Source organism: Tubulanus polymorphus, chromosome 3 (assembly GCF_964204645.1).
Source record: "Tubulanus polymorphus chromosome 3, tnTubPoly1.2, whole genome shotgun sequence".
NCBI lineage: Eukaryota > Metazoa > Nemertea > Palaeonemertea > Tubulaniformes > Tubulanidae > Tubulanus > Tubulanus polymorphus.
In genome coordinates this window covers 6,287,041-6,313,922 of record NC_134027.1, presented here as the reverse complement: position 1 = coordinate 6,313,922, position 26,882 = coordinate 6,287,041, and the positions used below count along the sequence as shown (strand labels likewise).

Genomic DNA, 26,882 nt, shown 5'->3' with positions numbered 1-26,882 from the left:
ACGGTTTGGATGTGTGAGTGTGTGCGTACTGCAGCATTTTGTGTAAACTAGCAGTAATTCCGGGGCTTTAATTTAAGGCCTCGTCTCATTGAAATGAATTAAGATCCATTAAGACGTGAGGTGAAATTCAATTCCGATTAAGTCGTCAAGAAAATATCTACTGTCCTTAATGTATCACATTCAGCGTAAATTGCGAATGGTTAAATTGACATCATTTTAATCCGACACGGTGTCGTCGTTCCGCATTGAATTTCGCTAATTAGAAATCGAGATTAAGGCGAAAGTTTACATGCATGTATCACATGTTTCGACGACTGTATGTTTCATATTGCGATAAGTAAGTCCCATTTTAGGTTCGGCCAGGAAATTTAAGATTAATAGAGACGGCAACTAATGAAACAGCTCGTGGGATTTTCAACCTGTATGTTTCGCGAGTCCCGCAGGATAAATGTTGTTAATTAAATTGAGTACTGTATAGATCAGTAAAGGAACGATCAGCAGCCAGTTCTGATGTATTTCAATACAATTTCCCATTATCTGAATGTAATCATGTGAATCAATCCTCGAGGTATAAGAAAGGTCACAAACAGGCTAACTGCTGCCACGCTTTATGTTTTTTGATGTCGCCCCGCCCCGAGGTCCGTTGAAGATTGACCTTCTATGTCGATACTTTGTGAAAAAGGTGACTCAGGTACATAATAGAAAATTTAGGTCAGGAGGTCTCGAAGAGTTATTTTCCAAATAAAGTCGCACAGTGTTCAACATGCTCCCGTAATGATCAAAACATCCAGGATGAATTGCGTTGGCACCAGTACTTTTAATTCAGGTCAGAAACTGTTTCTTTGTATAATTGATTTTGCGAGTCAGTCTTGCATCTTGGCTAAATTGAGAAAAATTGAAATTATTGAACTGTGTTTCCGAGACCTCAACTATAGGGGGTGCGGGTATTGACATCCCTGAACTTTATTTACGGAATCAATTATCTTACATACCAGTGTAGTTCAGAGATTATATTCTCCTTAGAATCATGCGAGTGTAATGTCTATACCAGGATTATTGCACCTACAAAATGAGCACTGAAATCATAGACACTCTATACAAAAATCGATATTATGAAAGTTAGTCAGACATAAGTTTAATTAGTGCACAAAAGTGCTGCGTCTTCATCTTCATGTACAGATTTGAAAAAAAAGATTGTCATTGTAAACTTGATGATGAATACCGTCAGATAGGTTAAGAGAACTTCTGGTGACTGTGAATGGCAAGCATAACACTTATACTATAGTGCGGTATTTCAAGTTTCACAGTGTCGGCCATCTTCGGTCTGAAATAAAGCGATCGTGCTCAGTTGCGCGTGTGGTTCACTTTTTCGGACTGTAGTTAACACTAACGACATTCATTTAGTTCACAAATTGTCTAATAACTCTGATAACTGCAGTTTCCCCAGTCGGCTGGCCAGTTACCCACCTAGTCACCCAGTATACCTTGTTGTATAGTCACCCAGTACATTGGTTAATCTTGGTATCATCCAGTTGCCCTGTCTACAGTCTTCAGATCATATCAAAATGAGGAAACACATCACAACCAATATATGAAAAATCTTCCTACATCAGAATACAATTCCACTTTTACACTTCTGGATCTGATGTTTAGACTCTGCATGTAATACAGCTATCATAGTTATGAATAAGTTATATACGATATCATTCTCAAAATAGTAAAAGCTCCTTCCTCATAATGTGATCAGAGCTGTATGTCTTGGAGTAAAAAAACACAATAGCAAACCTGCTTGGTTGTTGCTAGTTCTTTTCTAACTAAAAGCATTATAAAAAGTCGGTGTCTATGCAAGGAAATAGAAATGTTTTTTCTATGGATAGTGGATGTCAGTGATGTACTCTCTCCATCAATTGTCAGCTGTCTATCTAGATTAGTTTCTCATTGATTTAGTGCACTATCTCCATTGCCCTGACATCTGGTGGAATTAAGTAATCCATGTTCATTGCAAAACTGCCAACTTAACATATCGAAGGATATTCATAATCAGATTTTGTTTATTGTATATTTGCAGGTCCTGACGGGGAGTCATTACGATGTGATCCTATGCCCTCATCTACGTATCCTGATGATCCATGCTCGCCTGAGGACTATGCCTGGAAACGACACAAATCAACATTACTAAAGTTAAACAGTAACCGGGACGGCAGCGCGTTCAAAGACTCCGTACACATCAACAATAACAACACCATCAACAATAACAATAATAACAGCCTGTGTAACAAAACGTGTCTGGGGAAGCCGTGCGATGGACATGTTCCTAGTGTCGTGGCGCCTATGAATACAAATGGCATAGATAGAAAGAAAATGACTGGTAGTTCTCCGACTACTAGCGAGAATTTATCATGGCTTTCTGATGTAGTAGCAAGCCCGGCACAGTCTCAACGACCAGGGATTCTGGCTCATGAACAATCCCATGTACTCTCTGGTAGTTCCGGCAGTATATTTCGTACACCGTCGATAACCGACCCTCCTGCGCAACGCTTGTTTTCGCCGGGACACATCGCACCGGTTTATACATCTGCATCGTCGATTAACCCGTATACACCTAGTATGCACTCACAGTCATCACATTTGGCTACGTTGTCTCCGTACGGTGCCTTCTACCCGCAGTATAGTCACGCGTATGCACCGGGCTCGTTACTTTCCAGTCATTACCCACATATAGAGTCATATTCCCATGTGCTCGCTGCGATGGGAAGCCATGTTCAACATGCTCAAACACAACTACCTCGTACACCGTATTCTTCAGGGCCGTTACCTCAGTATCACGGAACAATGACCTCAACTAATTCCCCAGGTCCAAGTATGCATCGCCAGCTCGGCTCATCAGGGGGCAGGTCTCTGTCCTCGAGCCACATTTCCGAGCATCTCAGGAGAGACAGAGATATGAAATCGCCGAAAATCGAAAAAGAAAGTGAATCTGTACGCCGACATGGACGAACTCTATCGCCGTCAAGTGCTCAGTGTCTAAGTTCATCTCAGGTATCTGGTATAAAATCAGGGCACCATAAAGACTCGTCGTCGCGTGACGCAAGTTCTAAAGACAGTATGTGTATGAGACCGCCGGCATCTGTCGGTCGCGAAGGCAGTCTGAAACAAAGAATATTGGCGCGACCGCCTGATATCCATATAGAAGGCGAACATCGGCACACCGGAGTCAAATTCGAGGAGCCACCTCCAAAACGCCACAAAAGCCACAGTCATCCACCACCATTACAGTCCTCTTCGGCATCATCTTCATCTCACCCTTCATCTCTTCCTCCTCCACCTCCTCTAAATCCTGTCCCATATCCGAACACCCCTCATTACCCACCACATTTCATGAAAGGGTCGATTATCCAGCTGGCCAATGGTGAACTCAAACGAGTGGAAGATTTAAGAACGGACGATTTTGTTAATAGCGCCGATGTTAGTAGTGATCTCAAAATAGACTCTAGTACGGTGGTTCGCATCGAAGAATTGACTGACCGAAGCACAGCATTACTAAGTTTCTCTGTGGGTGAACACAGAGTACAGGTAAGCATTTTCACAAAGATTTACCGATATATGTAGTGTATTTGTATACTTTTCATTACCAATGAAACAGATCCAGCTATCCCGTCAGATAGCCTGGTGAGAGTAGGATATATTTTGATCAAATTATTTCTAGGTTTCCAATCGTTATTATTCTTTCGTCATCCTACTTTACGAATGTGTTTTACTTGAAATTTAGAAGAGGTCCAGTTGATATCCTACTGCACCTGTACTAGCGCACCTGGAGGATCCTCACTTGCCACAAGTGCTAAAGTTGAGGATTCCACTGCATTGCCAGGTCCTCATCATTCATCTCTTACTAAAGTCCATTCATTCATATATATTTCGATTTATACTGAGGCGATCCTGATAAAAAAGAATCCATTTTGTATCGGCACCTTATCAAACAGCTGTAGTGGCTAGCAAAGGTGTCGTGGTGGCTCTTTCTTGTACTACTAGCGATTAGAGGACTCGTACCGCTGGGAGTTTTTACCATCAGCCTAAGGCAAGACATAATTGCATTTCGCCGAGATCCAGGTACATATCGTCTAATTCCATCTGGTGAATTGAGTATGTATATTTCTCCTACCTCTAAATCCCTGACCACTTATGATTTTGCCAATTTTGCCTTGATCTGCATACAACATACGCTAGAAAACCCTTTGCATTAACCAGATTAGGCATCTGTAAAATTCATATGAACAGCTCCTGCAATATTCACGTTCACAACTTGTTGAATACATTTGAGGTACAAAGATGTAAGCCATTTGGTTGCGTAGATGAAAGTGATACTTATTCACTAAACTGATGTCTTGTTGTACACAACTCAACAGAGAAATTCATGGTCTTGTACCTCGTGGGTTAATGCCGCATATGTTTTTATTTCATACCTCAGTAATTTAGCGGAAATGGGAAATTCAATTCATCTCTGTTTTCATTCACTTCAGTGAAGATATTTACCAATGATGATAGATCATGAATGCAGCAACTCTACTAGATCCAGACTTCATGAAAATTCCATGGTCATTTTGGGTTCAGAAGTTTGAATTCAGCTAATTGTTATTCCATTCTTACTACTATGGGCTTATAGATTCATTTTTCACGCATTAAGCTCATTTTCTCCCTTGCAGTTTTCTACTATATCCAGCTCTCCGGAATAGCTGCTAATTTCCATTTGTGAAACTGGATGCAGGGAGGTGGTAAATTCCTGGTTTGACAAAAATGTTCATTTCTATCACATCTTGCTACATGCAGCATGGATCTACAAGTGGCTATAAAGTTTGTGGGTTCCTTGTTTTGTTGAAGTGCTGACTATCTGGAAGTCTTATCTATGAATAAGTTTGTTTATTTATCCCTTCCTAGACTAAGATTATGCTTACACTCGTTTCTTTGGAATCTTCTTTTGCAATATCTCTTTGTTGAAATACTAGACAACATTGGCTCGAATGCCAACGTCGCCGAAACAAATGTAATAAAAGTGGTCCCGTCACAAACTGGTATAATTGATAACGATGCGTTTTCTGCTATCAAATTTAAAACGTGTAATGTAACCAACGATCTTGTGAGGAAAAAGAATGTCAAAGGACCGAAATGTGATGCTGCTGTCAGGACCTATGCAAGGTGAACCTTTTGTGTCAATTTTAGTCGCCGCTGGCCGGGAGTAGGCTCATAGCAGCGCCGTTCTTTTCATTTCCATGCATTCGACACTGTAACAATAGAGTTGTTTTATGTTTCTGCCTAACAATCGGTCGGATTGTTCATAGAGTCCATGGATTGTTCGACTTTCCCAGAAGCCAAAGATAAAACAAACATCAGTACAATAGTTGCTTCAGTCGACCATTTACAGATTTCTTTTTTTACTATCTACAACTCGCTGAGCACCACTCTAAGCATTATAAGCTGGTCGCAGGTTTCTTTTTCCCTATTGATAGGGAAGCAGCCAGGAAGAACCATCGACCAAGAAACCGTTTCAGACCCATGACCTTGTAAAAATGAGACCAGCTCGCGAAAGACTGGCTGTGACTACTGTACCTATCAAGTTACATATGTCCATTGGTATCTATTGTTTGCTTTATCAGTGCAGTAACTCCTTGGAAGTGTTTATGCAGAATAAACCAGTGTGTTGGGTTTTTCATTATCTTGCTACAACCATTATACTTTTGGCACTTTTTTTATATTAACCATGCTGATGGTGGATTGACATTTTCTGCCAGCAAACTAAGTCACGAGAAGAAATGATTTCATGTTCTGCAAGAAATCATAAAGCGTAAGAAACTACGTGTGGCTAGAGGGATAGTACAAATTAATTTACAGAAAGATCAAGTGTGCCTCAAATAGACAGGGCATGCATCTTTTACTATCTTCAACATTTGCCATAGGCTTATCCATATATGTATCAGACACAACTGTATGTGCAATGTGTAATGCACTTAGAGTATTTTCACCGGGTGCTGTATCATAGCATACGAATCTGACGGTTTATCAGTCATCTCAGTAATGGCTAATTACCCACCCTCGCTGTATGTTTATGTCTCTTTTCAACGAATTTGATTCCATCGGAGATATACTTTCCAAAATCAATCCTCTGAATTAACAAGTTCTGGCAAATGTGTATTCGTCGCTCATGTTACACGCTACGATCAATGGACCCTTTCAGATGAATCGTAGCATCCGCACTTGATCTTTAGCCGTTCAGGTTCATATGTTTTGTTTCGATGTTGTCAATTATTCAGCCAGTTTTCCTTTCGTCAATGCACATTTTTGTCGTCGAGGTCATTTAGCGTGCTTCCATGTCATCGTAGCCCGGATCGATATTGTAGGAGATAAGACATATTTACCTGCTGACAATCAATGCGAGTCTTTCTACATGGCCCCACTGCGTGTAATTTCATCTGAATCATGTTCAATATCACTACAGCTCTTCGTAAAAAGAAAAGGTTCTCAAGTTCAAGTTGTTTGTTGTGCACCACGATTGTAAGTCGGAGTATTTTCTGTCCCTCTAGTAATATTCATTTTAATTCTGTATCAGTCATGTTGCCCTGTTTCCCTAGATCTCTGTAAGGATCGCGATTAAAGTTTCAAACATTTCACCCTTCTTGTATCAATGGCCCTTTAAAATCCCCGCAGGTAGGACGATGAGTTTGGTAGCCCCATTGAATTATTTCATGATATCGATATTTGCAATATTGATGTGGATCTGTAACGGCGATGCAGCCATTATCATCTCTGATAAGTCCATTCACCAGTCATCAGTACAATTTATTATAAATAGAACTGCCATCTAGCACTTTACGATTCCGATGAATAGAATATTGCACTGTCTCTATTGTCTAATATTGTCTAGCTAGTCCTGGGATAAATGACCATAATAACACCACGTCTATCATGGATGTAGATTTTGTCGTGTGGCAGAAACCTACTTCAGTAACCTTACACCAGAGATTCTGACAAGAGAACAGCATCAAATTCGCTGCCATATATATGATTCACGAATACTTGATTTGCTAGTCTTTTTCTTGCTTCACTCGTCTAATTGGAATTGTCTTATTGAAGTCTCACTTAAGATTCCTGCTTTGTTAATTGATGATTGTCTAAGGCAGCAAATGTAACATTTTCATATTTTATATCGCACTCGATGATATAAGCTAGGCTGTATCTGAATAGCTGTTTATTGCAGTCTTGATAAAAAATTGTTGGAAACTTTAAATTCTGAATTCAAATTGTGGGACTTCTTTAATTTCTTTTGAGAGCCACACTTTGAAATAACTGGCTGGGAACTTAGCGATAACTTGCCACGGCTAACCCCTTATATGGTTTCTTTGGTCAGGTTTGAAAATAACTCTTCTTTTCATTGAAACCTCCATAATACACTTATGACTCATTTTAAGGTGGTACGCCCAGTGGAAATTGCGTTCAGCCCAATGTACACATGCTATTTCTATCATCAGCAATGAATTATCAGCCAGTATGACAATTGGGCAGCAACCGAATGTAAGAATATATGTTGTTGACATACACCAGCGAGAAATTGAGGATTGACCAACACTTTATTACACATACAGAAGAGCCACCTGCAGGTTTCTGACATTACTGATGATATTGTTTTATTTTTGAGATGGGAGAAATCTTCACCAGCGTGTCGAGGGCTAGTTGTCCCCACTCAACCCTAAATAGGTTATGCCAACAAAAATCAGCCCATGAATGCGTTTTACGCTATGAATGAACTTACGATAGTACTTTAGATTACTGTCTACCATTACTTATTCTATGTTTGTTAATATGAAGACTAAAAATGTGTTTATCATTTGTGGTGGGAGGAGATAGTCGTTACTCTTTATTCGGTTAATTGAACCGCCTTATCCAGGCGCACCTACTCAAGAATTACCCTCGTGATCAGTTGGCGGGACGACTGCACTGATTACATTCCAGGCATGTTCGTCTCAGAGAAAATGTTCTCGTTAATTTCCATACCAATCACACAGGACTATCTAAAGCTAAATAAAATTCAACCAACGTTTATCTTTCGGTATTTGCATAAATGTTTATTTTCGCGGCAAATTCCACGATGGTACATGTGCGTAAGTCTCTCTCGTTAGCATCATTTATTCACAATTGAATTTTTTACCTCTAAAATTTTCCTGAAAGTATTTGACGAAGATAAACACGTTGCTAATTTCTAATTGAGCCGAATTTTGGCAAAGATGATGCTTTTTTCTTCATTTTTAACCTAGGACCCGATAGTCAAGGCCATTGCCCATTGGTTCTATTCCAACAACTTGTAGCCGCGATCACATGGAGACGATTTGACCTGGTCCAAAGTGGCCTGGATCAGGCCGAGTCAAATTTGGCCTGTACCTAATTAGCGAGCGCGTTTTACACGCAAACCACTCACTTGATACTTGCTTAAACAAAGCTAAGTTAGTCACTTCTGTAACCTCTTGACCTGTGCTAAAATTTGGCTTGGGCCTCGTCTGACGTTTTTGGGCAAGCCAAATTAGGCTTAAGATTTATATGGTAGTTTCTGCCCATTGGTTCAATAGGTAATCCAACAACGTATGATCTGAAGTGCAAACTGGGCCCAGCACTGTGACTGCGTGCTCGATGTGCCTGTTTTACATTTAAAATACAGTCAATAGAATAGGAATTAAAAATGAAATGTAGAAATGGATCCTGAATCATCTTATGTGTGCAATTCGGAATTCATTTACGGCAGAGTTTGAGTCATTTTCGTTGTCGTTACAGGAGACGATGTTTTCATCTCAAAGGTATATCGGGTTGACCACTGAACGCGACACTTGTACGCACTTATTGTAAAACTAGATCGTATTGAGAATGTATCTCCGTTACTACATTTTTAGGCGAAACGTCAATCTGATTACGTATTGAATTCATGACTGAATGGCAGTCGAGGGCAGATATTTGTATTGAATGTTGCGAACTCGTCTTCAAAAATGCGTTCTTGTTTGCGCAGTAGTATCATAGAGTGCCCCCTTCACCCAGTTATCGCAAACGTTTAGGGTTTCGGAACGTGTTCGGTAAAATCCTTAACCGCTGTTTATTAGTCACAAGAGGGCTCTTTTGTAGTGTTGCAATGATATACGGGGTTACGAGACGCATCAATATTACAGCGCAGCAATTTTTGATGTCGAAATTTCATACGCTTATGAATATTTCAACGAGCGCATTCGCAGAAATATGTAACACGTCCTGATTTATCGGGCAATTTGCCACTGTAGCTTAGAAAAATTAATTATCTCGCCGAAAATGCGCAGATTATCTCTGTTGTAATTCTTCACGTATTCTAGCCTCCGTGAAAGGGATTTGTTATCCTCGATTGCAATCAGATGGCTGATTTCTGATACGTTAGTCAAATACATATTTGACGCAATTGTCAGCGCTGCCCTGATCACTGTTTAGGTGTCGGTATAGTTTAGCGAAACATTTGAAGTATGAATTAGATATAGGACCGGTATTTTAAAAGGATTAACACTACTTCTGCATTAGAAATTGTTCGTATAGAACATCTAATGCTTCATGAGCCACATCATTTCTCTAACCTCAGAGAGAAAGAGCCTTACGTGTATGAATTTTCAGATATTTCGAAAAAGCAGTCGGAGTTAGAGAACGTGATTTATAGTAAGCAAACTTGATCATTATCCGTAAAATTGATTCTTGATATAATTTCCTCTTACACCGGCGTGCAATACATTAGTATTTCCCATTCTACGATGAAACGTATCATTCCATCGTTACACAAAACTTCAGTTAAAAACCAATAAATTTGCGACGTATTTCATTTCAAGCAGCGCCCGAGTGTAAACCATAGCAGTTTTTCATTGAATTGTCTCATTTGCACATTAATGGAATCTTCGTAATTAAGGGATCATTATGTGTTGGTATAATTCCGTTGTATATCGGGGTTAACCAGGTTAATCTAATAAACTGTCTGATAATGGTAGATCATCGGGTCTGCCAGGTTTATGAATGTCGCAAGCAACCATTACTTCGATAAAGTGAGCTACTTTCATTTAAAGAGTCTACTTGAATCAGTGGCTCCAATTCAAATGATATATTTAAAATATTTGCAAAAGATTCATCGAGTAAGTAATTCATGTAAGTAAGGGCTGGCTTCGGTTGACTATCTCTACAATGATCTTGGCCGGTGGTGTGGCCATGACAAGTCTGTCAGTTGCAAAGCGATCTTAGTGGGAATCTGTCGATAGTAATCAGGGATATAAGTATAACATGTAGCGAATTGACGGCACCATGATGACATGAATCGAACGGTCTTTACCGGTCTCATTATAGTGTAGCCATTTGAAAATCTGACCAATGACCATTTTATGGAATGCTCAATGGAAGGTGGCCATCATTCCGTCGTAAGTGGCTCGGAAACTGGTCTTTATACGAGCGAGGAGTCCGCGATTACCGCACCAGGACACAAACAGACAATTAACACTATATCAATGTCTGCACCGGTTTCTTGAACTTAAATGACTTTATTTAAGAAGCTAATCTCCTTTATTATCACATTTACAGTTATATCTGTATCGTCTCCTCGCACCCAAACTTGAAGCATAGCGCCATCACCGGTGATTGTGCGTCTTTTTATTAGCAAAGGGTGCAAACTAGCTAACCCTTCGTGTCTTATCCATAATTGACACTTTAGTTGATGAGAGTTATAAAGAGAAAATGCAGTGTGCGGTGCACAGAGTGAAAAAGCGTAAAGTCAATGACAAAGTGTTCTGGCAGTTTGCGTTTGTCTTCTCATTTATCTTGTTACGTTGAATGAAATGTCATGCGACTGTCTCGCTGTCTCGACGAAACCTCTCGCTAGGCTCCGCAAACGTTTTTGATTATTTCTACACGGATAAGAGACACACGAGAGAGAGAGAGAGAGAAGAGAAACAAAAATGCAGCGTCTGAAAGAAAAAAGTTTCGTTATAAATCAATTTCATCGCTCAGTGACGACAACTGTATCGGTATTTTGCGCATGGGTTGATAAACGCAAGGTTACAAGACTAATTGAGATATAGCTCGACTTCTGTTGTCGTCATTAAGTTGTGGAATATTTCATAATTCGAACTGTTCATTTCTTTTGTGCGTATGCATCTATGCTTTGGTACTGTTTGGTCAGATTATGATCAGAACTCGACCAAAAAATTAGAATGTAGAAAACCTAATACTGATGACTTGAGGGTGATTACTTGTGTATGGTGACAGCACACACTCACACACACTCACACATACACATACAAACAAAATGTCCCGTGTTCGTCCATTGTGAAGCTTACTTTTGTGCTGTTGCGTATTTACCGTTAAATTCCCATGAGCGTAATCGACGGAAAATTATGCGAATCGATTTTCATATCGACGAAAATTCCTCTTCGCAGAAATACTCCTCGTTTTTAGTCGGGAGCCTGCCTCATAAATCACTGAGATATCCCGATGTAGCACACACACACACACACACACACACACACACACACATATATATATATATATATATATATATATATATATATATATATATATATATATATATATATATATATATATATCCATATATAGGGTGGGTGTTGTGTGGCCTGTAATGACGATTTAATATACTTAAGTCATTGTTAATCTTACCGGAAATTAATGAGCAGACTGTTTTGTCCGTGCTCGATCAGCCAGTCTTGTACGTCATTCATCGGACCAGATGGAAAATAAATGGAAGATGCATATATAAAGATGGTATAGCTGCAGCATCCTGGTTCCATTGCCCATTGTTATCCACTCGTTTCCCAAGGGCAAGAGCTTGATTAGGGATGTATATATTATCAAATGGGACAGATTCATCTTGTATTTCTGACACTGTATTGCCACTTGCAGGGATAAGCGCATCTGCTTTTATTGTTAATTACGTTGGCACGTCGTAAATCATTCAGAGAACCAAATTCCACTAGTGGTTTTTATTTTGTGCGCAAAAATACATAATTTTAATCATTTAAATTAATCACAAATGATTTATCGAGAAATAAAATACAGAAACAGACAGTCTATCGAGATGAATATTTCATCGGTCGTACTAATCCCAACAAGAACTCGCGTCAATAATAGATTATTTTTTCATTCCCATTGAGATTGTCTTGGTTAAAGTTGTATGTCTGAAAGTTGACATATTATGCAGTCAGTCCGAGGCCAGCATTATTTCATCGCACTTTCCTTTTTAAATTGAACAATGGAAAATGCGCAATTGCTCAGCAGTTGTATGATGTGCCGACAATTGGAATGAAAATCGACTGAACACTTGTTGGAAAATTTATCTGATAGTTGAAAGTTGAGCTACGCCCCAACACATTTAAGACGTCACAGACGGTTTCTATAGTAGCAGATGTTGTTGTACTGATTCATGGTCTATGCCGAAGTGTGGTTGTGTTAAAACTTGGTTGCTTACTTTCTCAAATATCTCTACAATGAATTTTAAATTTCCATTCACCCATGCATTAATGTCGTGCTGCGAAACAACTCTTTCATGTCCTGTTATCTTGGAAATTCTCGAAGGTTTTTTGCTTTGTTGCCGATTAATAAAACCTAGAATGCTTCGATGTTTGATTATTAGGTGTTTATCTTATACCCAACAGAGTTTACAGTTTCTGATGTTTCTACAAAAACTTACTCGGACTAAGGAGTATGTGATGAAAAGTCAAGGCACTTCGATTGATATGAGAGCTGGTATAACTGGCGCACCGGTACTTCAAACTTGGCGCAGAGACAAATTTTGAAATGTTGAAAAGCTCTGAACATTTGATAAAAAGCTAACTACTGATAATTTGAACAAAAAACATTCGCTTTCATCCCATCAATGATAATATTCGGGGAAAATCTTGCCAATTATCGCGACAAATCTCACTTTATGTTTTGTGGTGTTGCCCATTTCAAACACCCATCGAATTCTCCATCAAAGTTTCAAAGATCTCTTTACAGACACTGGTAGAATCATTAGCAGATTAAGGGAAATGGGTTTAGCCTATCAAATGCCAAGGTTTCACTCTTTGATGATAAGTATAATTGGTCATACTTTTATGTCGTTTCTAATGCATATAAAAGAATCTTTTTGGCGCGAAGGAAGCTGATCTTTCTCGCGATCTACCAGTCGCCATTCAGCCACGACATGAAAGGCACGACCCCTGTCGCTTTTACCCACTTTAACCATTCAGACCAGATCCTTGTCACTTCAAAAACGAAACCGGTTTTTACAAATCTGTCAAAAATGACAGTACGCACATGAAACTGCTCAGCGAGTTGGGACTTCAAACGCAGTCGTATCTATCGGTCTGACGATGCCAAACGCAAAATTGTACGATCTAAGTCTTTGAAACGACCATCAAAGGATGCTCTTTCATGTTGCACCATCGTCACGGCACCAAATTAATTAAATATCTATTGCGGCAATGTATTTTATGTCATATTTTTACCAGGGCGAGAGAAGTCAAGTGCGAGGCATCAAAAGACGCATTATGCAATGTTAGAATAGGCGACAATAAACAACGGAAATCTAGCTCTACCGCTCAATTGAAGCTGTTGCGATTTAAGCTCGTCGTGTTTGTAAAGAGTTTTTTCTGGGGAAAAAAACGCATAGCGTGTAATGTAAAAAATGATTTCAGTGGAATAAAATGCGATGTGAGTTTTGCCAAAGTGTGCCGCATCCTCACGACATGTTCCGTCATTTTTAATTGAATTCGGCCAAGAATAATGCAACACACAATCATTTTCTGGCCATTATTTGAATTGATTTGGCGGCGCATTTAATGCGTGTTTGCACGCTATGTATTGTGCTGTCTGCAATACGTTTTCATTTGTTAATAATTATCACTATAACTAGAATAATAATACGAATTTATGATGGTGGCTAGGTAATTAGAAAACGTGCTGATGGACAATCCCTGAGAAGTGTGATATTTCAAACCGTTGGTCTTTTATGAGTTGAACTACATGAGTTTAATGTCATAGTTTAGTCACCTACTCGAAGAACGTGAGAAAAACCTTCAAAAACTTTCTAGCGCAGGTTGGCTGCAATTTTTTTGTGGGTCTGAGGTCGGTAATATAATGACAAATTTCCGTAATGCCTCTGCTCATATGAGACTTAAGTCCATGATGGCCATTCATATACTCGTACCCTGGATCAGGTCATTATTTTTCATAATGTACTTAGCTACACTGTGGCGACTTAAGCCAGTCCGGTTAAGAGAGATGATTAATGGCCCCGGTTGCAGCATTGGTTTGTTAGTATATATGTATATATATCGAATAAAAAGGCAAATGGAATATCGAAATGAAATGGTTTATGATGGGCCATTGGACAACACAAAAGCGAGAGTTAAGTAAGATATCAACGGTTAATTAATCTTAATATGTTCAATTATTAAGATGTGATCGGTTGCCAAATGACGATTAATAAAAAAGTAATTTAGAAATTCATGCTTTTGTACGTAGTTGGTTTGGTTGAAAAATGATTAATGGTCGTGTCAGGTCGTGTCAGACATATTTTTATCATTTATTGATTTCGGCTGTGAATCCGCTGGATATCTGCCAGAATAGGATCACCCAGTTTGCCGGTCGGTCGTCTCCGCTTAATGCTAAATTCTCATTACTTATTCGATCAGAAAGTATGTCTTCGCGAATTAACGCAATGTCCATAATGAATTATCATTTAAGACGCTATGTTCGTAGAACTGATGAATTTTGATAATCTTACACGGTGTTCTTCGCGCGCTTCCGCGAACGTTGCTTCCCGTTAGATTTTAAGCTCGGGCATTTATCATTCTGGAGTGTCATTAATTAAAGCGTTCTACCTGCTTTCAATGTTACGCGTTGGATGAAGAGGTCTCGTACTCAACCAGACATCGGCAGACACACAAATCACGAAATTCAGTCCGCTGCCCGTGACATGTCTGATGGTTGCGCTATCGATTATGCATTAATCCTCCCCCTCATAATCAAAAACTGGCATCATCCAACAAAAACTTGGCCGTATTTTGCAACTCACGGCACCATCCGAACTCTTAACTCACTAGTTATTTTACTACTCAGTGTAGATATAGTAAACCGCTTTAAAAATGTCACTGCCTGTATAACTGTATACATATATAAACCATCCATTGCACAAATGCAAACAAATAAATGTCATATTTTATTTATCAATCATGACAAATTATTTCCAATGATGATAATCATCGAAATACATGGATTCTATAGTTGATGAGGCTTTCGGTATGAGGCCATTTGTATGATTCTCCATTTTATTGTTTGAATTGAGTTTTATCACCAGCGACATTTTATGCGAAGTAATGTTATTGATAAAAGTGTATTAACGGAAAGTATATGCTGTCGGTCAATTGATGAGTAATTGCAAACAGAGAAATTTACCGCGATGGACATCGAAACTGAAATAATGGTTGAGAACTAATATTTGAAGTCTATGCTGTAAAGGAGAAAGGATAGGAACTGATCACGTGATACCTGATCAAACCTCCAGTTCATCCATCATCCGACAGAAATCAGTTTTTATATCTGGAAAATTCTCATGCAAATTTCTGCCAAGTTTTTTTTTATAGCCTATTTATGAGTTAACTGCGCAATACCTTATCTAACATTGAAATACATGTGTCTACCCGTCGCATGCATGAAACAACATAAGCCGCTTATGAAAAAGTCTGGACAAGTACATCCTCCGATCCCATGGGTTTCATAGTCGAATTAATTTTCAAATATATATATATATATATATATATGTACGTATATATGAATTTAAAGGGGTTTCGACGCATTATTCTTAATGCCTTATATGGCAATCGTTTCTGGTATCAAAGGTCACGTGTTGAAATGGACACATTTGCTACAGGCCCTAAATTGTTCACCAAAACTGTCATAGCATCTGAATCATGTGTCTCGACTTCAGTCAACGCAACAAGATTCCGAAACAAGATGAAAATTATGTCATTACAGAACCACCTGCGCATTTTTGTATATCCGTAGTAATAAAAAATGGAAGATAGCAGAATACGTAATGACTAAAATATCGGTGAAAAACTGTTCTGATGGTAAACCCGATGACCTTCAGTGTACGACTGTCATGTTGTTAGCACATATGTGTAAATGTTTTAATCATCTAAGGTGATCACGAGGTATTAGCATTTTCGAAAAATTATCTAAGGTGATCGCCGAGCTATTAACATTCGCTAAAACTGTTGTCGTCGTTGCGAATATCGACGGAATACGAATTTTAATCCGTTAAAATACACAGTGAAAAAAGAACGATTCGTGATCAATTTGTGTATCACGTAGCATTTCATCATCCATCAACCGGGAGTACTATTGAAAAAATCTTCTGCAACACTCTTTGATATTCGTCTGCCGGGAATGTCATCAATTTTTGCGAGCGTTTTATTTTGAATTTTCACCCCGCAGTTCGGGGTACAACGAGTAAGACGCTTATTTCCGATGCCGAACTTAATGCGTTATTCGTCTGTTGTTGTAGATAAACGACGTTGATCTATTCATTTCAGGGATCGCGCGCGAAACTATGAAAATATTTTCATTTGTTCCGTCGGCTACGCGTAAAATAATAATAAACTTCGTAAGTCATGTTTCTTAGATGAGACAAGAGTAGACACCAAAGAGAATAAATCGGCGAACATCAATGAGATCGATGCAAACCGTTCTCTTCGTGTATATACGTACCGAGATCTTGTAATGGAAAGTGTATACTATGTCATCATTAGGTTTATGAATCTTGTATTGAAAAAAAGTGTGAGATACGCTTTGTTCCGTATTCCACTGGTAGTACGAGCATCTGCGATTATCTTTTACCTATTTTTAATGGGTTTTTAGGTGGCTCTTTAGCCGCTATTGTTCACGGCTTAATGGCGGTGTATTGAACTGAAGCAGCAGTCCGCGTTATTGGAAAATATCACAATGAAATACTGAAAAGCTGTTTTCCTGATGGTTGTTTTGCAGCCTTCGAAATCTTTTGATGAGATTCATTTTCATTGACGACTCAGTCATGTCAACTTAATGGTTTCATTTGAAAGTATGGTTTTTGTTACAATTTTGGAAAATGATTTTCGAATCATTTTTCAGAAGCTGATATATCTTTATCCATTGAAATGCGCAGATTATGATATAGCGTTCATAGTTAGAAGCCCTTATATATTGTGTTTTGGTAGCTGTGGCTGCCCCCTTGAGCTAGACTTGGAAATCGATATGCATCTTTCACCGATGGAGCGAACGTAAAGGAATCGTGCTATTGATTTCGGGAACAAATATATTCCATAGAAACTTGGTCCATGTAACAATGATCACTTGTTACATGCCCTCTGGCTCTATATCGGTAATCATATAAGTGTCACATTAATGTACTAGTATCTACTTGTTGCTGTATGGTGATTGACCATGCAGGAATATCATCCATCAACGGTTACAGTTTTCAAGTCTCCAAGTTTTCGAACCCATGTGCCGTTATGACTTAGCCAATGTGCCTTGCTTAATCACAGCCATGATCACATAGGGACAATTTGACCTGAGTCATACAGGCCCCGGACACAGTCAAATTTGCCCTGTGCCTATCAAGAGAGCACATTTACAGGTAACTTATTCAATCAAAACAATGCAGTCATTTTCCAGAACCAATTAGCATTCGCGAGGAATAATTTGATCCATGCTAAAATTTGGCCCATGTCGAACAGGCACGAACCCAGTGCGAACAGTGTGTGACATAAGGTCCGGGTCAACACTTGTATGCCTATAGTTTATAGGTTTGCACAAGGTGACCCAGGGGTCTTCGGGATATCCAAATAGAGTGCCTTATGATTCACGTTTATAGTAGATGGAATTTCCATGTTGGCGTTTCGTAGAATTACCGATCTAAAAGTTACTATGCACGTAACAATGTTAAAATATCCTTGACCAAAGAATACGCAAGAGTGATGTCTATTCCTTTGATGATATTTTTATAGCTTATGCTGGGTTTTTGCAGCGTAGGCATCGATCTAGTTGAACATGGAAATCAAATTTGCAGTGCGTCCGTGTAATTTTTTTTATGGGAAGTTTCAACAATTCCTACATTTCCTCGTCCATTTACTTTCACCTGGACAACTAAAGTAACCAAATAAATCTGTTAATCGATAAATCGTGGATCATCTTTTGGCCGTTTCTACTTTTACGACCTTGAAAAAGTATCAATGTTGTTAATCAACGTCGATGATATTTATGTCCTATTTTGGTGCCACGGAATGGATACGAATCGCGCAATACTAATCACAACCGTATCTGAACCAGTCATGCAATACACTCAATTGGTGTGTACATAGCGTTATTTATGGCCGCTCCGACCGACAGTTGACTGTTGCCACCAACGAAAACCCCTTACCGAGAAGTCTCCTATCGGAAAGTTTACGGAGCATGGTCACATATGGCGCGTACATCTCGAGCGCGTGTCTAAATTTAGACGCTTATAAAAATTTAATCAAACTGAAATTTACTCATTGGTGGTCGTTAGAAGATGCTCAACAGTTCACTGCTAGGTGAACTTGTTTAATGTGAATATTGTATTTTCACTTGAGTAATTCAAACTTTTCCCTCATTTTTTCACATAAGAAATCATCTTTTTTTTGGATCCAACACTAATCATTATTCGATCAATTTCCTCATGATAGACTGAATTTGAGGAAAGAATATCCTTTTTAAAGGGTATTTTGGCCTAATTCATTTTCCATCTTCATCAATATATCCATCTTCATGTGTTTATTTATTTGGTCAAACAGCACTTCCATACTGCCAGGCGATGGACTTACTATTGGAGACATACCTCTATATAGCATTCAATTAGATTTTGGAGTATTGTAGTAGCACAGCTGTGGCCGGGAGAGATCGGATCGCATCTCGATTCCCTCGGCATTTTTTGATGGAATTAGTGTCTTTTTCATTCCCTGTCAATTTTTAGTTGTCAAGGAAACCTCAGTTGAACACACATTGAACATACTGCTTTTTTATCGTTTAATTAAGGCATGCAAGTCCTGGTTCGTTGAACGCCCACCTGAATACGAAATTAAAGAATTGAGTTACCTAGCTTAAGACATCAAATAGTGGCAAAATGCAAATCAGCGACTACAAATAGAGACGCATATCTTTCTCATTAAATCAAGCTTTTATGCATACTCCACCTTACAATTTGTCAGAAGTGCATATCGTGGGCCATGACATGATGTCAATGAAGTTTGAATATTAGTTTAACTCGTTGATATCAGATGGCAGCATCGGCAGTGATGTAGAATATTTATTGTCGGTCTATTCTAACTAGAGCGAAGATAGTCTATTCTAACTAGAGCGAAGATAATCTAAAAGCAAATTTCCATCTCTGTTTATTTACAGGTTACTGTCGAGGCAACCCTGGAACATCCATTCTTCGTGTTTGGTCAAGGATGGTCATCGTGTCAGCCACAGCGCACACAGCAACGTTACGGACTCACATGTCATAAACTTTCTGTTGGGGATGTTTGCATATCGCTGACGCATAAAGAAGCGAGCTCGAAAGCAGCCGAGTTGAGTCGCCAGCAACAGCTATCATCGGGTAAAGGGCGAAATGGCGCTTCGAAATCTCAGGTTCTTCGACAACAAAGTTCAGAGGCCGGCGTACGAACGGCGACAAGTCAACAACAACAACAGCAACAACTAGAACCGGGGCAAGTTCGTAAACGACGCTGGTCGGCTCCCGATCAGATCAGCTTGGACACGGCGAAACAGTCACCACCCCCGCAATCGGAGCCTTCACAACAACCGAGTCCTTCTACTTCGACTAAGTCAGATTCGCAAGCTGTGCTTCAGCTACCAACGTCGACGATGACAACATCGATGACGCTGTCACCGGGGTCGATGCGAACAACGCCACCTACCGAGTCAACATCGCCGCGTCCGAGCAGCCGAATGAGCACCGGTGCTTCAGCGTCTGGTGAAAAGACATGACAAAAAATTCAATAAATAACCAATTAAATGGACTTATTAATTTATTATTATTGAATTCTAGCGCATTATTTCAAGTAAATTTCTTGAAACGGTCCTGTAGAACTGTAGAAATATATGTAATATGGCACGGCGGCCATGCCTGCAGTACCAATTCAGATATATGAGGCAGACCAAGATCTGGATCTCATCGTGACTCTCTTGTAAACGAGTATATACAGAAAATATACCGGTATATGTGTACGTAGAAATAAATGGCGAAGTCTTTATTTCTTACATCTAACCCGGACAACGACGACGAAAGTGGATGATTAAGAAAATTAAGAAATCGTCGGCTACAGTTTTGAAAAAATCAACGTTTCCATACGAAAAAATCGCAAGAACTAAGACAGACATCTCAAAACGTATTGAGAAAACAGAGCAACTATATCACATAACAATGATAATGATAGTAAAAACAATATTGCATGGTGATTTATTCTACATTTTTGGTGCCTAGTAATAGTGTGATGTTTTCATGGGATCTTTAGTCATTCGAGCACAAGTGCGTATTATTACCTCATGTTACACTGTGATTCAAGATGGATGCCGCCCGGCCTGGTCGCACCAAGTATTAAAACTGGATGCCAAGGATATGAACACCTGCTGAACAGCGCTTTCTATTGTAACAACAAACAACACCAACATGCATGTATGCATTGAAGAAGTTTTCTTGTTTTTTTTCTGCTTAAACAAGATACCCGGGAGTTGGAAATGCGATAAGCGCATTGTTAATATCAATAATGATAATAATCATAATGATTAAATGATAATAATTGTAATATTTTGCAAAAGATTTTGTGTAAAAACGATTGGTGCGTGTTTATAACATCAAGAAAGGAATGTAACTAGCTAGCACTTAATTATCGTAATGATTTGAATTTTTCTATTGTATATTTTCATCATTGAATATCATTTGTACGTGGAGGTATGGAGAACAATGAATACGTCTTTCATCAAGATCATCTGAAATAATCATTTGTAGTACACCTATTGTTTGTGAATAGAGGGCAACAATTTCGCCAGGGAGTGCTAAGCTCTACCTCTTACCAGAAAATTCTGTGTAACTTAACTGAGAGAATAATTTAGGAACCGAAACAAAAATTTAGATGAACTTTTCAGTATTGGCATAACCTTTCTTTCAGAGATGGTAGAAATTTCACGTAGTTAAGCATACACGACATTGTAAAGAATGGCAAAGGAAATCCTATCTATTTCGCAATAATCATAAGTGACATTCAAGAGGTGTACTGCATCGGAAATTTGAAGTAGTTTGTGTCGACATAATTGGGATAGCTCTCGATCTGTGATAATCGTTAATTGTGGACCACGGTCTTATGGGACCCATAGGTCATAGTGTCTACCTCATTTAGCATGCATTACGTTCGTAAAAGAACAATTTGCAGATATATTGAAAACTTCCCAAACGTAATTCCAAAAATGAAACAATTCTTGAAGTTCTCGTGCATATTTCTCAATGTTTTTAGGCAAATGGAAATTGATTGTTTCACTTAAAATAAAAGATAGAGAAGCTGAGACCATACAACATGAATGTCCACTTCAAATATGACCCTTCAAGAGTATGAAACATGAATCTTCACTTTGAATCTCGGATCATTATTTGCTACTTCCATTTTCCAAATATGTATTTAATCAGAAAATGGGCTCTAAAATTAACTTAAAAGTCCATTTGTACAATACTGGCAATTCAGATATCGTTTCTAAACATGCACTTCTGAGTGGGCTGTTTTAATGTTATGGACAAACCATTTCGAGACTAGTTCATTGAATTGAACCGAGTCATTGCAAAAAAATCAAATATTGAAATGAAAACAAATTCAATCGTATTGGAAGTTTTGTTGAGCTCGATCTCAAGTCATCCCAATTTTGTCGACCAATGTTTATAGACGATTTTACATAAAACTGGGTGTGAAAACCAGAAGCACAAATATCAACTGTAGTGATCATTTTTTCAATGATACATACGCGTGTACATGTATTATTATTATATATTTCGAGTTGGCTTTGGGTATTTCGTGGAGTGAGCTTTTACCTCTCATACAATCGTCATTTTATGCACCTCCCCGCTAAGATGAAAGCTATAAGGATATCAAGGAAACAGTAAATTTCTGATCAGTGAATTTTGAGAAATCTAAGATCACATTTGTTTCTGATAGGACGGTCTACTTTGTGATGTTTTGAGCAAATCTATGTGGTTTGTTTTCCATGGTCATGTAATGTAAATGATGTTTTTTTTATAATCAAGATTCCTCTTTAATCGGACAGGGTGCATTTTAAATGTATGTGTGTGTTCTTATACTATAAAGGAGTCGGATACATATGTATAGTTTTTAATGCATATAGCATCTGTAATTTAGTGATATTTTCGAGAAATAACGTTTAAGGGAAAGGTAGTAAACCTACAGTGAATTCGCGTGTTTGTTTAAAGGTTTTTATTATGAGGGTCGTCAAATGTATGGTTGAATGTTTGAAATGTGGCAAAATCCTTTATCTTCAAAAGAAAAATGATGAAATGAACATCAGCTTTTCCGTCGGTGAAAATACAGACAGAAGTTACTTTTTCTGTTCATCTCGATTTATTTATTTCGTTATTATGTTTGTTTGATTTAAAAAATTCTTTGAATTTGTTTGAAATAGTACTGCATGATGATAAATAAAAACACTGAGTGTGTCCGTCCATGATCAGGCCAGTTGTATATGTATTTTCCAAATCATTTAAGAAGGCCGTTAATCTCAATAAGATATTTTTAAAGAAAAATTACTCCGTATTATGTACAGAGCCTACTGCAGTTACGGTAGTTTGTATCAACTTTTCCTCTCTCTCATAGCAATTTTCGGTCTAAATTCCGGTGTCAATCTACTACTGTCTGTATTTTTGCTGGAGGCAATAGCTTATGTTACTTTTACCTCATATATAGTGGATATGCACTTGGATCTTACCTCGGCTGTGGAGCTTTCTATTTGAGCTTATCGTCCGATCATCGTGTGACCTTAATACCTCATGAGACTGGGATTACCTCAAAGACCGTTTCAATGTGATAAATCAATACAGCTGGTGTCTTAAAGCCTCATCACATTCTCGAGTCGAAATCTATAACCAATTTTAATTTGAAATTGATGGTGTATTGATTTTTGTGCATGAGGCACCGGAACTTTTGTTTTCGTCCATTAGAGATCATTTGGAAGTTTTTCGAGCACAGTTAAGACACCAAGGTATTGACAAAAATGAATTTTGGAAATAAGTCTTGGCCCTTTTACTACAGGGCTGGTTAATAATGTTTCTGATAGTTTAGATATTTAGTGCGATGAATCTTCTTTCAAGGGAAAAGGTCCATACAACAATATCTTTTATAAAAAGACACCCCAGAATATATCAATTTGAAGTGGAATTTTGCGCTTATAAAGGAATTTAGTCGGAGTACTTGTTGATTTAATTTGGACATGATTTTGCTGAATGTTTTATGTCACTGAGCAATTAAAAGGCGTTTGCTCTTTGAATGAAACATTCTCTCAGTTTTAACAACTCAACTTTATCAATGTATCTAAAAAAAAGTCTTAATAAGAACATCTACTATTCTTAGAAGCATTTTGTTAGTCAATACATGGTTAGGCCCTATTTATAAATATACTAGTAAATGCCAGGGCCACTACTTTCGATAGATTATTGCAATACATTATACCGAAGGTGCCAAATTTTCTATTTCTTCTCAAAATAATATATATTGTAGTTTTTATACCATGTATTTTGGGAAGAAAAATTTTCAGTGAGTAGTGGCCTTGGTATTTAAAAATGCGAGTTGACCGCACCACCTGCGTCGATGTGGATCTTTGTGTATAGTATATTTTTGGAGTCTTTGGTCTGCGTCGATTGCAGATGGTTGCGCTGTCATGTACATGAAATCTTTTATACTGCATGTGCCATATTGCGACAAGTTGTGATCAGTAGTACGGGGAAAGAGGGAATCGTAGTTGAAATTGGTGTGCAAATGCAGTCTCAAAATACATTAAATGTGCTAAACAATGCTATGGTGATGAATATATGTCATAATTTTGAATCGTATTATATTATTCGTAAGACGATTTTTGAAGTGAAGTGTTTCTTCGTGTATTGCCGATGATGATATGCAATATTTTTATCGATGATAGTGATTATGATGATGGCTATGTGTGGAATATTGTGAAATTGAGTATATCCGTTCCGCAGTAGATTTTTTGCATGAATATTCTGTCCGAACTGTTTCAAGCACACAACAGAATGATGGCTGGTCGGTACACCTTTATAGTGAAGAATCTTGTAAGCTCTGAAACAGGAGTTGAATGCAGTTTTTGTATATCAATACTTTTTAATAATCTTACATTGAAAATTGTCTTTCAATCTTGTGAAGTATAATGGAGAATGCAAAAGTGATATGAAATAACATTCAAGTATCTTAATTTTTTGGCATCAATGGAATTTCCTAATCAGGTATAGAAAATTTACAGGTTAAAATTAAAGGTCGATGAAAAGCCTAAATCAACTGAAAGTCTTTGATGCATTGTTCCCGTTTATTTAAGTATGTGGAAATATGACGTTGGTAATTGCCCAATATACTGTTTTCCAACAACACGGCGTTCACTTTACCAAGAGGACGAATTGCTTCCTGAATGGGCCTAGTTGAATTATACATATATCACCTTGTGTGAAATTAATTAGTAAATAAATACATGTTCTACTTATAAACACATCATTTTCATCACCATCACCATTATCTCATATATAACGATAGTAATAATAATAATGATAATAAATATGATAAATAATAATGAAAGGTGATAATAATGATTATGATTTATTATTTTCCAAATATAGATTTATAACAACTAGTAATATGAAATACAAGTATGTTAGTTGAAATAAGATATTCGTTCATCAGTCAGTTCAGGTAGTCAAACAATAACATAAGAAAGTTTATCGAGAGATGTTACTGGTATAAGTGTCAGAAATTAGATATTTGAATTAAATTCATAGTTATTCAGTATACACATTTACATTTCTTGTAACTGATGTGATATGTTATGATTTTGAATGAAATTTCCTCAATCGAGCATACTCCCGTTGTAGGAGCCTTTAGGACAAGTAAGAATGAATTAAGCAAAAAGAAAAATTAAAAATCAGGAAAAGTGAATCAATGATTAGCGTTGCATGGCAAGACGTGGTATTTAACTTAAGTACGATTGCACATTAAATCCAGGTGTGAAGCCTAAATTTATATACTATTGTATGCATAGGGGTCTTAAGGTATAAAGTGAAAGACCTATATATTGGACTTAACATATCTCAAAAAAAGGTGTAACCAATATTTAACATAATTTATTCATAAAGATAGAGAGAATGATGATATGAACCAAAGTATTCAGATTCAGATATGATTGGTAAGAACTTCTATTGTTGTGCAGATTGCTGGGAGACTGCGGAGAAAAAGTATGGTTATTCGGTCTTATCAGTATTATTACTATTCCGTTGAATGTATATATATATAACTTGGTGTATTATATACATGTGTAAAGACAAGTTGTGCTGGGATATATATCTATATAAACCAAGAGAAAAAGAAAGTCAATTCATTGTGTAGATTGTTCAAGAAAGTGTCAAATAAACCACCAACCAATTCTTTAGTAAAAAGAATGATATACACGTTTGAATACGGTACTGTATTATTAACTAAAAAAGCTGGCTTCGTTTTGTCTTACTGGTTAAGACCACCCTCAAAAGGAGCTGGGTTTGGCGAGATGGGGAAGACCTTACTCTATAACTACTGCAGATTATCATGAAATGCTACGATTAACTATCAATTAATTTAGAGATGATGACTGTGTTACACCAGCATTCTACCACGTAAAGGTCTTACTGGTACGTAAAATCTTCACTACTGTGATGAAGTACATATTAGGCTGGTACCTGTTTTCTGGTGTGATCAACTGAACTATCAACGCATATTTAATAGAATACCGAATACCATGTATAAAATTGTATGATATAAATTTGTGTTGCTTTATAGTGTTTGTGCATAATTCTGGCCTGATCGTGTTATAATGTATGTACATATACATATATGTATATGTATGTATATATATATATTATATAATATATACTATTTCATATTGGAAGCCTTCATCTACCTCAGAGTCTCCCCATAATATTTTACATAGGATTTAATTAATGAAAGATATCATCAATGTAGATTTCCAATGTAAATTTTAAAAAGTCGTTTATTATAATAATTATAAACTTTGACGATGTTTTTCCCACGATGAAACGCTCTTAGTTGTATCCACGTACTAGAGGTTTGTCAATCGTGTAACCTTAGCGTAGCTACTATACTAAACAATTCCGTCTGTCGAAAAAAGATTTGAGGACTGAAGTTTAAAAAGTTTGTGAAACTTTCTCCTCAATGAAGACGTAAATCTTGTATTCAAGTGAAGTAAGAGCTTCTGTGATGGAAATAGTAGTCTTAGAGTAATTATATAAAAATGTAAAAATTCATTGATAACGATCATTTTCAAAATGACAATGTCAGTGTATCCAATGTAAAGAGCGTTGCATCCGCAGTTCAGTCAAATACCATGCAATAATGTATTATATCGAAAAGTGACTAGGAGAAAGTTTAAATGTATGAATTGACAGTAAATGAAGGGGTATGTAGTGGCTTAATTGGTGATTTTTTGTGTCATCTGAATGTTGTGTGACCAGTACTTGGTACGTCGAAACTGAG

General features: G+C 37.7%; 1 protein-coding gene across 3 annotated transcripts in view; it reads left to right on the top strand.

Annotated features, from left to right (window-relative positions):
* LOC141901473 (uncharacterized) overlaps nt 1–26,191 on the top strand; it is a 116,932-nt gene extending 90,741 nt beyond the window's left edge. For all 3 annotated transcript variants that reach the window (XM_074788733.1, XM_074788735.1, XM_074788734.1), the window contains 2 exons: nt 2,069–3,573; nt 19,483–26,191. In XM_074788733.1, the coding sequence (XP_074644834.1) occupies nt 2,069–3,573; nt 19,483–20,073 (2,096 nt within the window). In that variant the 3' untranslated portion in view covers nt 20,074–26,191. The remainder of the gene's footprint in view (nt 1–2,068; nt 3,574–19,482) is intronic.
* The last annotated feature ends 691 nt before the right edge of the window (nt 26,192–26,882 follow it).